This window comes from Mastacembelus armatus, chromosome 15, assembly GCF_900324485.2.
Source record: "Mastacembelus armatus chromosome 15, fMasArm1.2, whole genome shotgun sequence".
NCBI lineage: Eukaryota > Metazoa > Chordata > Actinopteri > Synbranchiformes > Mastacembelidae > Mastacembelus > Mastacembelus armatus.
Genome location: NC_046647.1, coordinates 6,679,011 through 6,693,024, shown reverse-complemented (window position 1 = coordinate 6,693,024; position 14,014 = coordinate 6,679,011). Strand labels below are relative to the sequence as shown.

The window sequence follows — 14,014 nt, the reverse complement described above, 5'->3', positions numbered from 1 at the left end:
TTTATTTTTGTCATAGTTGTAAAAAGTAAAAAAGCCACACCATCTGCTTCTGGCTGATTTGAGGTGCTGCATGCTCAGCTTGCGCTGCTCCGCACCCTCCAGCCAATAATGTTATTTCCTGGAGAAACCTTCTCTCCATTTGTTGAGCTGTTGTTGTCATGCAACACCGTGATTGACACAGCTGTTTCAGAGTGATAACACCAGTGATGTGACCGGTTGAGAGTGTATTTATTAATTACCACACGGTTTGTTTTATATTCCACCTCAGCCAGCCTGTTTGCACATGGTTATTCTGCACCTACATGAACTAAAACAGGAAGTATGCTTGGAGATACCTATGCTGTCTGTGCACCCAGGACCTACCGCTTAACAGTGTTGTGTTTGCATGATTAAAATAGGGCAGCTGCTTTTTTTTGTTACAGGGGATGGGTAGCATGGTGTCAGTGTTTAGCACTGTCCATTATCCCTTTCCAGCTGAATGAACGACAGTAGGTGGAAAATCTGTCAATCATTGTATGTTATGTGATTTGGAACTGATATATGACAGAAACTTGCAAAATCCACAAGTCAATTTTCTATTCATTTGTCACTTTAGATACTGATTTTTTTTTAAATAAAATTTGAATAATTTACAGTACTTCTTCCCTTAGGGACGTTCTGTATCTTTGACCACAGTGCAGGCAGTATGTTTCGATAATAAGATATTAAATTGAGTTGGTCACTTTTCTATCATCTGTCCTTGGAAACTTTTGCAGTCTTTAATAGAAAGAGTTTGGGAAAAGGTGAGTGAATCAGGTAAAAGAAAAATAGTACAATTTAGTAGGTTACTTTTAAGAACTTTTAGCAGGACTTTCATGGACCAGGCGCAGCACTGAAGACCCTTTAATGGAGAAGGCAGCCTTTTATTGGAAAATGGGTAGAACAGAGGGGTGAGAAGAGAGAAAAAGGAGGGGATGAATGTGGAAGAGAGAGAGATAGCAGCTTATTAAAGCAGAGAGAAAACAAGCAGAAAGTGAGAACAGTGATGAAATGTGTCACAGAGGCAGACAACGTTAACGTCAGGCTATGTTTACATATACATAATAGTTTAATTATGAGGTGTACTCAAATTATGACAATTATTTGCTGCTAATATCACAATAATGTGACAAATGTCAGTGGGCTACAGAAGAGTCAAATTAAAACTCACTGCACGTAAACACATTCATCTAATTATATCAATTAATCACATTTGTGCAAACATAAGACCAGTGTGTTCATATTTGTAGATACTGTACTGTTTTTGCAGTACAGTATCCAGCTTTCAGGTTTTGCAAGATTTAATAAGTGTAGAAATTTCAATACCAGCACCTTTTGCCTTCAAACAAAGGAGAAAATTGGAGCTAGTGTATAAAGAGTTTTTGTGCACAAGCATAAATCCTGCCTCTGAGAAGGAGAAGGAGGAAATTGCAAGTTCCCAAAGTAGAAACACTGATTGCCAGATAAGTGGTAAACATGCATTGGAAGTAAAGAAGTAATATTTTTTAAATAAAAATATAAATGGTAATAGATGTTCTCTTGAGTGTGTCAGGCTTTAATATGACAGCTCCTAAACTTTTTCTCTTACGTCCCATTTTGATCCTGAAAAATTCCACCCTTTGTTTTGTCACAAATGTCATATCATTAACTTTATGTTCCCACATTTAGTTCCTGCAATTAAAAAGGAAGCTGGACTAAGTTGCCTAATCCGTCAGTTTTTACAATCAAAAGACAAAAGGCTCTTCTGCTTAATGTGGTTCATCAGCTTGTGTTTTCTTCCCAGTTAAAAATTGGTCCATTTGTTCATTATGTACATCTGTGGCATAAATCATATTTTTTTTTCATGGCAGTTAAATCACAGGTTATACCATTAAGCCATTAACAATGGTTATTGCACTTGTGTTTGATATATCAATGCAATAGCTTACTTGAAAATGAATGTCCTCAAAGCAGCCCTTGTGGTTTTAGAAGTGTTACTGATACATACTTTTCACAGGACACTAGGAAATACACTGAATGAGCTCTGTGCCACTTAACTGTTAACCTTTGTAGCATTATTGTGGGTGTTTTGTTGCTGCATGTGACTGCTTTGACATGTCTCTCCTGTTTAGCTCTGCAAGGAAACATTGTCCATAGAAAAGCAAAAAAGGATCTTTGTGTTAAAAGACAATAGCTGGAATGGATCCTTGTTTGGCTTGGTTGTTTTAGAGTCCTGATGTCTAATTTTAACATAAGCTAAACTTTTGGAGTGCTGTGGATTTTATCCTTGGTTTCACAGGCATGCTATAAAAAAATAGCTTAAGCGCTTATGCAGATTAAATGCAAGCATCCAATGTGTGTTTTAATGTCCATGTGACTATTGTGTAAAAATATATTTCCAAAGTGGACCAGGTGGCTAACTACACTAAAGAGGACTGTGTAGGAAAGAGTGACATGACAGATGGGAAGTCGTCAGTAGACAAATATTTGATAGGTTTATTACATTAGCCTGCCTAGTTCTACAGTAAGAAGGTAAAAATAATACAACCAACTCTCATGTTTCTCTATTGCAACTATATTATTTTTAACTTTATTCTGAAATTATCTCTCAAATTATGTAAATTATGTGTGAGTCTGTTGCCCAAATGAATGCCCAGGACCAAATGAAAATGGACATTATCACTTACAGAAAATGACATTCTGTGAAAAAAGAAAGAAGTGGATGTGAAAGGACTTTTTCAACACTTTGTCTACCCCCTCAGATAGAAACGTAGTTGGAGTGGGTCATGAACTTGATGAAGAGCAGGGCTGTACTGTCTAGTGTGGCTGCCAGCTTCTTTTTTTCATGACTGGGTTTAAAAATATATCCGTCTGCTCTCTATCCCTTTTCCATCTGCACCTCCACATGCCTCCACTCCTTCAGAGGTTCACCCTGATGATAATTATCTCCTACTTACTGTATGTTCTCACAGGGAACTCTCACCACTTGCAACCACTTGGCTTCACTATAAGTTGAGGGAGCAAGTTGAAGGTGTGAAAGCGTGTAAATGTGTGGGGATAAGGAGGTGGAAGAGATGTGAGACAGTGAATTAGGTGGGTAGGGCAGGTGTTAAAAAGGCTTAGGGAGCCTAAGAAGGGACAGTGCGATACGACCAGAAGCTTTATTTGCAGCAAGCTCGATGGAATAGGGATGGCGAGGAGACTGGTCTGCAGGGACGAGGACGCAAGAGACAGTGATGAAGTGGAGGTAGAAGAGGTTCACTCTAAGTCGTGTAACCTTGTCATCTGCAATCGAGCCCCCAGGGATCAATGTGCCTTCACTCAGGCCTAATATCATGGGCAGCTCCTGCACCCCCCGTGCCCACTCAGCACCCCTCTTCAGCCTGCAGGTAGTTGAAAATACATCTATCTAGCAACGTCCTTGTAAAAACGGGTTCATCATTTTTTTTTTCCCACCCTCCTCCAATCCTCTTGCTGGTATTCTCCAAGCATAACTTGGGGGCAAAGGCAAGGTCAGCCACCAGCTTCTGTGGCAGACAGATGAGATTCAGCTTGGCCCTGGTAATAGCAACGGAGACATGGAGAGAGCCATGTTTCATCCTCTATCCATCTATCATCTCTGTGTCTAAATACTATATTAGTGCTGCTATCTGAAGGCTCAGCTCTATATGCTTTGCCACAATTATAATACTCAGGCTTTATTGTTCTGCATTTGGTCTGAGTCAATGTGGTTTGGGATCACAGAGTTTTCCCTTTAGTTGAATAGGTGATTCAAACAGAGCTGCCCATACAGCTGAGGTTCACACAAAATTAGTTTCTTTGAGATCTAAATAGAATTTGAGCAGTAGTGGCTACTTTGACTGACACAGAGAGGGCACACACCCAGACACAGACGGACACATAATGTGTTGCGATTAATTTCAGCAATCAGTCTCTTTCATTCCTGCAGAGCTGTGAATCAAAGTCAAAGCACAGTTCAAATGACTTGACTTGAAGACATGTTCTAAAGTCTTCCTGTGAGTCAGAGAGAATGTGAGATGAAATCAACGCACCTCTCGTGTCCCGGACAACATTGGCCTAGTCTGGATGCAGGTGAATGTGCCGGATGCTGTGGCCACTCATCACACTGACAAGACAAGACCCTGAGAAAATAATCAAATGGAGAAAAAAAAAGCCTCAGCATTTAGATCACATTTTCTGAAGTCATGTTCACTTGACTCTTTTTTTTTCTTTTACATTTTTTCCCCTAGTGCTGTGAGGCAAAGCTTAGGGGGAACGATTATCTTCCCGCTGTCCTCCTCTGTAATTCCTTCTATAAACAGTTCTGGTGGAATAAGCTTACTCTCAGATACTCGCTGACATTACCTGCTGTGTGGGAGATGATTACAGAGCGCTATTGGGCTAAACAGCCCCCGGTGATGCTGAGATGGGGAACTTCATGACATCCTGCTTTTTATGGTGGATTTGTGAGTGTATGTGTGTCAGACAGAAAGAGAGACTATACTGTATATGCGTAGGCAGGAAGGCCTCAAACCTCACTGAACGAAGGGCGTCCATATTCAGGTACTTAATGTTCCGTGCTTCTGTCACCATAACTCATTAATACTTTTCTCTGAAGGCATCAATATGATTCAACGCTGAAAGAAATATAGTGCCAGGAGGGAATAAAATATTCATCTGAATAAGAAGTGACCTACATTTGTGGCCTTACTGTATGAGATGGGTTGCAGACCTTCTCGCACAACTTGTCTCAAGTGTGGCTCCAGGGGATTTTAATTTCAGATTAGTCAGTGTTTAAGCGCTTTTATGCTGTCATTCTGGCCTCATTATCTAAGTGGGAGCTGTCGCTGCCTTTAGCTAAGCTATTACGGAACATAAAGGGAACTTTAAGAATCCCACTCTCTGCCTATTATTGGAAGGTGAATGGTTGTCTGTAATTGCAGAGGGAAAGCAGTCCAGGGGAGGTGCAGAAGAGGGTGACATCCAGAAATTTTACCTGCAATTGCACAACCAGTGTGTCCAACCCTGAAGATAATTAAAGGAGGAGAGTGAGGAGGAGGAGGGCTGGTGTTTTCTTTGAGATCTTCTCCCAGTGTGTCACTCAAGGGTTCACTGATTTCTTACCGTCTCCTTCCTTCGTGCCCTCTGGGAAGCACTGTCCTCAACGTGCAGTTTGATGCACAGCCTGGACTGTTTAGTAGTGGCTACTTGGGCTGTGCAGACATGGTGTTAAATGTGTTGTGATTAACCTAAGTCATCAGCTGGATAGACAGAGGGGCTGCTTGCTGCACTTGCCTCCCCAGTTATTGCTCTTTAAGGACAGCAAGGCAGATTTATGGCCAGTAAGTGGAGAGTAGTATCCCAACAATTATGCTGGCCCCTGGAATTAAATTGACAATTTGTAATCTTAATTGCCTTAACACTGCTACATCCAGGGAGAAACATAATCAGCCGGGGCGAGGCCCAGAGGTAATCATTCACACGCTCTCTTTCTCCTCTTTCTGTTTTTCTGTCTTTCCTGTGATCTACTCATCCACCTATTTATTACTTTCTTGCACAGGTTGAATGCTTCTCTAACTGTCTTGCCCCCACTCCATTTTACTCTTACTCTACACTTGGGTTTTGTTTCTCATCAGTGGCCCTCTCGCCTTCTCTCTCTTCAAGACAATGACATCTTACTTGGCAGAGATTTCCATTATCTGAGGAGTGGAACCATTTACCAGAGAATGGACTGCAGCCATCTACTATGGCTGACTGGGTACTTGTGTCTCTATAGGATCTCACACTCAGCCATCGCCCTTTTTTCACTATTCCGGGCTCAAATCAGAGTGATGACAAGTGTGAGCAGATGTTCACACAGTAGTCCGATTCCTTTTACTGGCATCCATAGCCCTGTGGCCACTTTGGTTCTCTGTTAAACCACAGTTACAGTTTTTTTTTAAAAGTTTAATTTATCCAATTACGTTGACTTTGCTTTTGATTTTATCCTAGGGCAGATTTCAGTTATGTCAAGCATCAACATGATTTACTCCACACAAAGACTGACATTTTTTAATTATTCAAATATTGAATCGTCTAAAGTTTTCTAACAGTGTTATAAAAGCAGTAAAAACTATAACAGTCTGCAGCGGGGTTCAGCAATTAGTTCCACAATGTGCCAGATTTGACCAGTGCCAACAGCCTCAGTGCAATTACAGACCTATATGTTGTGATTCTTCATTTATTTTGTATTTTATTTCTTTTGTTGCCAGCATTTTTAAGCAGTACACCCTTTGACTGTCACCTGTTTTTGTTTGAGACTTAACTTATTGATTACAGTGTTTGTTTAAAATGAACACAAATATAATTTAGATTGTCGTATCATGGAGGAATTTTGAGAAACATAAATTTCTGTGATAGACCAGCGATTTGTTCAAGGGGATTGGCTCGCAGAATTTGTTGTCATGGCAACGTGTCCATAATCACAGGTTTATTTTCACATTTCAATTTTAGGTCAGTCCCGGGCAGCAAGGGTGTTCTTGTTTGCCAGACCACCAATCATTATTACACAGACAGTATTATTCCAGTAAAACCATTTAATTTAACTATATTAATTAAAATGATTTTTTGCCAACAAACTTTCTATAGCTAATATCTGAGAAATACTTTTGATTGCCTCGATGGAAGTGAATCTGTTGGTCTCTTAAAAAAATGACCTTTTTACTCTAATAGTGATTTTGTGAAGTTTAAACCTTGAACAGTCTGCAGTAATTGAGTCTTTTTAAAATACAAATTAAAAACAGGAACAGCTTCTGCCCGTCACTGACAGAGATAACTGTGGAGGCCTTTATGTTCTCTCATCTTAATTACTGTAATGCTAATAAGGCATGACTCAGGTCTGGCAAAATCCTCAACGCTTTTGAATGCTTTACTTCAGATGTGGCATTCTGACTTTAGGTTCAGTTTTGCATTAAATAAAAGAATATGAGTATGAAATCTAATGTTTAAATGTATCTTAAAGCATCCAAACATTACTCTATTATAGTTATGGAGAATGTCTTAGAGATTGGTATGTTACACAGGAAAGGGTGTTGATATATAGTAGAAGCAAGTATGTTTATAAAGAAAATGATCTATATCTACAGTATAAAGTTCAGTTAATATAAATGATCAATATCTACAGTTGTCCCCACTAAAAGACTTTATTTTTGTTTTTCCCAGGGCATTTTGCTGTACTGTGATTACCAGGCTTCTACTTTTGATAAATCCAAGCTGCCCTGCCACAGGTTTGAAGCCATGGACCACTTTGCAAAGTGCTTCCTGATCCTGCGTCTGGAGGGAAGCCAAGTGGAAGGAGGTCTGAACAGTGCTGAGGGGGACAGCAGGGACTGGAGGGCGGTGCGCGTCGACTTGGTGTCACCACCTATGGATCGTTATGCCTTTGCTCTCCTGGGCTGGACAGGCTCCAGGGTATGAAGAGTTTAGAGATTAGACTACAGATTACAGATTATAGAGATTGATGACAGTGAGCACAGTGAATGACGACTAGAATCCATGAGTAGAAACAAAGAAATGTACTTGTTTCTTCCATGATTAATCCTTAATTCTGTGCCCCAACTGCATATAATATCCAAGCCCCTCCTTGCTAATGATTTAAAAAAAGTCCTCTACGAAGAAAACAGAAATTGACGCATCACTCTTTCTTTTCAATTCCATAAAGCCAGACGAGTAAAACATTTTGATTTCAGACTATTGATTTCTTCACAGCAGTTTGAGAGAGATCTGAGGAGATTTGCTCGAATGGAACGGGGGATGCTTTTGGACAACCACGCCCTTTACGACAAAACCAAGGTACTTAGTGCAACACTGCGTACAAAACACCTGGATTTTTTCTTCTCACTTAGAGAATGATATGTAAAAATATGGTAAAGATTTATTTGTCAAATTTTTATAGAGCCACAACAATGACAAAAAAATCAGAACTGAAAAATAAAAAACTGGCAGTGAAGGATTTGTGGTGGAAAAAAAACTTTGATGTAGTGGCGTGGAGGGGCGGGGCTAAGGGACATGGTTCCTACTTGTTCTGCACATAATTTGCATAATGATGAGTGAGCTGCACAGCTCATGCCACGCTGTTCACTCTACTCTTTTGTAAACATCATCAAATACAGTTTCTACCAGTACGAATGTTATTGTGGACATCTTTTATCACTATCCTTACTAATGAAAATACATATTTGACTAGGAGAAATGCCATTATAGGTATCTAAAATTAATAATTACATGAAATGTTAAAATGGCTTGGCACAGACGACTCTTTCTGCCTAGCATGACTGTAGACCAGCATGAATTAAGCACAGCAGCATTCACATGAGCAGCAGGATCCTGAGCATTAACTCTTAATTGTTGATTCTGCCATACATTTTGTGTTAGCACATTTTGTTAACACATCTGCCAAACCAGTATAACATCATTAAACTAGCCTAGATAGTTAGACACTAACCAGATCAATTCTGTGTGAAAAAAAAACAACAGAAGAGAGGCAGATTTACCTGTGGTTTGGGATCTCCATCTGAGCTCATGGAAGCCATTTACCAGAAGTCTATGGTCATACCTGGGCAGTCCGGCTGGACAGCTGTGTGGTGCCAGATGTTCTCCCCTTGCTGTGCAGATTGCTGCTGAATATGCATTAATCACGCTCTTCTTAGCCCTGCCCCTCAGAGCCCTCCCTGTCATGCCAAAACAGTGACAGAAAAGTGAAACTGAAGAAATAAAAAACTTTGGCATTGCAAAACACTGACATTGACTGAAAATCAGAAGATGGTCACTGAAAAACTAACGTTGGCATTAAAAATTATTATATTATATATAAAAAAAGTTTTATTTTTCAGTTCTGATTTTTTTTTTTTAGTGCCAAATGTTATTTTTTACTGTCAAAGTTTAGCTGTCACTGTTCTGGCTCCATATATTTCTGGCTCAGATGTCTAAAGTGAAAAGATATGAATACAGATTGATGACATGTGGTGCATTTGTTCTGACGTGATTTACAGCATCCTATTAGATAAAATAGCTTAAAAGCTTAAAACACACCAAGTCTTACATGTTGCCATTTTCACTAGTTGAAGGTGTTAAATGTATCTTTTATCAGAGTTAAACCTTGATCTGCCTTAGACTTCTCTGTGCTTCTGTGCTGGTCAAGCATATACTTAGTATGTCACTGATTCCTTCAGCAAAAGAAAAAAAAAACAAACCAAAAAACAACCATAAAAACTGCACACAAAATGTCTGCCTTACTTTGCTGAGAATACCGTATATGTTTGGAATTAGACATAAACTTTTGAGTTGAATGTCAAAATCAAACTATATCTGTGTTAAAGTGGAACTTACCATGTCTGTCCTGCAGATACCAAATGTCTTCAAAAGGGGTGATAAAGGCACAGATTTGTTTACTGACAAACTGCAGAATATCTTCTATTATTTCATTTACCACTTCCCCCAAGTGTCAGTGTCAAATGGCTTCCTGTCAGTGAGATCTCACAATTTAGTCTGTGACCATAAGGCAATTAAATACTGTGTCATACATACATATAATGTATGCATGTGTGACACAGAGTGTACAGAGTGAAAACTCCTGGTGTTTTGTGATGGCACCCTGATAATTGAAACGACTTGTTATGTTGTGCCTAATAAATCATTAGCCAATTACATTACTAGCAAATCATTGAGATATTTCATATTTATATATTACATTGTCACAGTTAGTTGCTGAAATTGTTTCACAGTTGTCTTGGATGGTTCTTTGGCCATGCATTACTGATTTGAATCATGGCATGTACTATTTAATGGAACTTATTTCTGTAACAGCTTGATAATATAGTAATATAAAATAGAGCACAGAATATGACATAAACTGCCTCACACTGTAGCACGGTAAAGGTGAGAAAATCAATTTACACTATGACTCAAGCTGTCCAGTTTGACTATGCTATTTAATAGCCAATTAACTCTTTGTAAGAGCTAATTATGTTTTGTTTAGGAACACCTTGGTTTTGTGTCTGTCGCCTCATGTGCTTAATTGGCTTCAGGAAAGATAAAACAGTGGGTAGGTGTGTTTTCATCTAGCAGTTGAAAGTTTCATGCCGTGGTGGTAATAGAGCGATGTTGAGATGGGCTGCCATAATCGGTAACCTATGACAAAGTCAGACATTCAGTAATAGCACATGAGATGTATTTTGTCATACAGAGAAGACATTATCCCAGTTTTGATTTTGATGAGCTTGTTGAGTTGAACAATAAATCAGGTATTTATTTCTGCTTTAGTGCATCATTGCAACAAATTCCTAGTGCGAAGCCATTTCCAGTACTTACAGAAGGTTTGTCAACAGTTTTTATAATCTGTTCATCTTTATGTCATTAGGCAAAAATCCATATTATTGCTCGTCAGGTCTGAAGCTTTGCTGCTCGTCTGTTTTATGTCACTATAAATCAAATGTCAAAAGCCATTCATTTTTATGTTGACTGGAATTGCAAAACCTCAGCTTTGCTTTATCTCCACAGCTCCCTTATTTACAGCTATCAGACAGAGATAGCACAAACATTAGCACCTTCTACAAGAAACAGACTTGAAAGTCAGAAATGAAACCATGGTCACCAGTGTTTGTAGTTCCACCAAATCAAAAGAAAAGTCAGGCAAATGAGAGTGATAAAACAATTTTAACATGGTCATCTTGTCAGTTGTGACAGGGATGAATTTATAAGCAACAACTCACTGTTTTAGTTCTGTATTGTGAAGGTTTGCTGCATTTTTATACTATAAATTCAAAGATCTTTGCATTTTGGATTGTTGGTCAGTCAGTGTCAGCCTTATACAAGCAGATATTTTGCCTTGTGTTTCAGTATTTTCTAGCATTTTATAGGCTAATTAATCAATTTATATTTTATACATGTAGACAAGTCATACTCCATATGTGACAAATCAAATTTGACAGCAGATATGATGAGCTTGGTGGCAGAAGTGACAGATGGCAGTAATTTTTACAGGCTCCATGCAGAGAGCAACAAGAAAGGGAGTGTGAATATTATACAATATACTTAAGACATAGCTAGGGAAGGGCAAGCACATGTGAGTTTGCTTGTTCTCATCAATGAAGTCACTTGCAATCTTTGATTAAATTCAAGTCACTTATATGTTGTGCAGAAACAACCAGGATTGCACCACCTCAGCTTTCTTTTACCCAGACGAGTTTCTGATTTACAGCTATCAGGCACTGAGATACACTCCTGAAATCACAAGAGCCTGAGAGCAAACTTAAAAAAAGATTGACACGACTTTTCAGCTGAAGGACTCAATTATTCAGCAGGGAAAAGTTTATAGTACTGACAAGACAACAACACAAATTCCAGGGAACCATCAATCTTTGTGACAGGAATCTCTGAAGTTCTTGTTTATCCCATCCTTGCGACTCTGCATTGCATCCTGCAAGGCAGCTCCATCTAATTTCCAATGCATAGGGAGGAACGGCAAGGCGTTTGAGTTGTGAGCCGAACGGGACAAGGGTGTAAGGCTTATCAACGAGCAGATCGACAGGCGAGACACCCTGTCACCGCCATGTCCCGTCAGTGGCTCCCTGGGGACAGAGGTCAGAGTCCTCGGGATCACTGCGTGGCAGCTTCCTGACAGATATTATAAACAAGCAGCCAACTCAGATGGTGTTTATTTAAATGCAAGGGCAGAGGCAGTCTTGCTGACCGTGCAGCCATCCGTGCACTGGGTGGACAGAACATCACACATAAACAAGTAAGACAAAGCTCAAGCACAGTAAAGAAAAGAAGATTCTATAAAAAGAGCGAGGAAATGTGACTGATGGAGGAGATTCACAGCAAACCACGATCGGACTGTTGGAGATGTAAAAGTTTAGTGCAACAAGCTGCGTTATATACGCGCACATGTTTTCGTTCAGCAGTGCCACTTCCTGAGCTAGTTTCAAGGTCAGCAGAAAGCCTAATGGGGTACGTTCAAACAGAATCAAGCAACAGTGTGACCCGTTTTTCATTCCTTGCTCCATATCACAGCCATAATTAACATAATGAAGATCAATTAACTGTCCTGGTGTCTGTCCTGTCACCGCCTTCACACAGCACTGCTTGTTCCCTCTATTAGCTTTGGCCTGGGCAGTAGAAGAGGAACATCTGCTCCTTTCTGGTCCGTGCTCAGCACTGTCAAGTGGTTCAATGTATGCCTGAGGATGGCGAGCTAATGGTGCTTTGATCTTTATTTGATTTTTGTTTCTCTTCTCTGGCTGGTGGTTTTGGACAGATTTGATGCAGCTTGTGTGACTGGTGTCAGAGAAACAAGGGAGTGAGAGGACTTCTGTCTGATTAAAGGGGAGGCAGCTCAGCTAAAGACCAAAGGCGGTCATTTAGAGGACTTTAATCTTCAGGGCTTCAGAGAGGCTCTCAGCGGACATAAGCTGGTCTCTGTCTTATTATAAAATGCTTAAAAAAAGATTACAGCACTATACTCAAGCTAATGATCTCTTCCCAATTAAGGACAGGCTCAGGGGGAATCCTTCAATCACTCTGGGAAGGGGCTTGACAACTGTCAGAGAAATAAGGTTCATGCACACAAAATATTTTTCCAACATTTACTGTGATTGATTTTGTTTGCACAGGTGTCATCAAGAAACAGCATCGGTGGGTAAAGGGTAAAAATGCAGGTTCTGGTCCAAAGTGAGAACATATAATATAAACCAATTACAGGGAATGACCCCACAACACAAGGCCTACGTGTATCAGGAGATAGATGGTGACAGCTGGAACTCCTCATGCTCATAAAACCTCATATAGCAAAACAAACACACTATAACCTGTTTTGAGAATATGGGCTGAGGAGCACATTTCCCAGTTACTGAAAGAAAGCACAGCTTTGAGATATTAAGGTGAGTTTGTTCTGCCTCCACTACTGATGCCTGCAATTTTTCGCCTGCTACCCAATCCTGACAGGTTATTCTAACTTCAGCCCATTCGTCACCAGACAGTCCAAAGAAAATAAGGAGCCTCATGATGAACTAAATTAGGGACTTACACTCCACTCTTGGTTTCCACTGTGTTTGAAGAACCATTAATAGTAGCTGACTTGCCAGAAGAGAACAGCTGTGCCATTTATGCGCACACACTTGTTGTGTTTGCAGGTTTCTGTTACTCAGAAGTGAAGAGTGATTTGAAAACACTACTGCTGCATAAAAACAACACCTGTGCTACAAGTGGTTGGATGTTTATTTCTGAAGTGAGCACTTCCACATAGTGGTGAAACAATTATTTGACAAATAGTTGGATTATTCATTAACTGTTGAAGCCATTCATGAATTCAACATTTTGTTGTTCCAGCTTTTGAGATGTGAAGTCTTGGACTAAATAATGAATCAGTTAAAGATGAATATATATTTCGAACCTTTAATAAGAGCTGATTTTGTTGTCTTTAGTGTCTTTAGTGGTACAAACGCAAATGATTTGGGCCGATCACCAATCAAGTTGTTACGGCAAATGTGTTAGATAACGGTTCCTTCTTTTCATGTGTAATGTTTATTAGTATAAAGTTGAGTTTCTGGCTGCCTGGAAAATGAAAGTTCATTATTCATGTTAGGTCTGTTTTGGCTCTCTGTCGCTCTTGAGAACCATAACCAGCTGCTAAATACTTCACTACATTCAGAAAATAGTCTCTGTGTGTCATTTGCCTGCTGAGCAGGTAGTGTACAGTGGGGCTTCAGAGCTTTTTCTCTGAAAACTGATTCTGGGTGAACAAGTCAATTTCGTAGTGATTCAAACTAAACACTGAGTTGAAACTACTAAACTGTAAAGCCCAGAAGAGTTTCAAATTCAGATGGTGATTCTAAATTCATCACTGCAAGTGGCCCCTTTCACATTAACACACTGTTTCACTTTGTTATTTGAAACATTACTATAAAAACACCCATTACAGACATTTAATGAAAATTTCTCATTGATAATACTGAAGCCCTAATCCAACCCCTAGTCATAC

At 39.6% G+C, this 14,014-nt stretch overlaps 1 protein-coding gene across 1 annotated transcript in view; it reads left to right on the top strand.

Moving 5' to 3' along the window:
* Nucleotides 1-14,014, top strand: part of dntt (deoxynucleotidyltransferase, terminal) — a 66,335-nt gene that overhangs the window by 32,238 nt on the left and 20,083 nt on the right. The window contains exons 9-10 of the mRNA XM_026309743.1: nucleotides 7,198-7,446; nucleotides 7,744-7,827. Of these exons, the coding sequence (XP_026165528.1) occupies nucleotides 7,198-7,446; nucleotides 7,744-7,827 (333 nt within the window). The remainder of the gene's footprint in view (nucleotides 1-7,197; nucleotides 7,447-7,743; nucleotides 7,828-14,014) is intronic.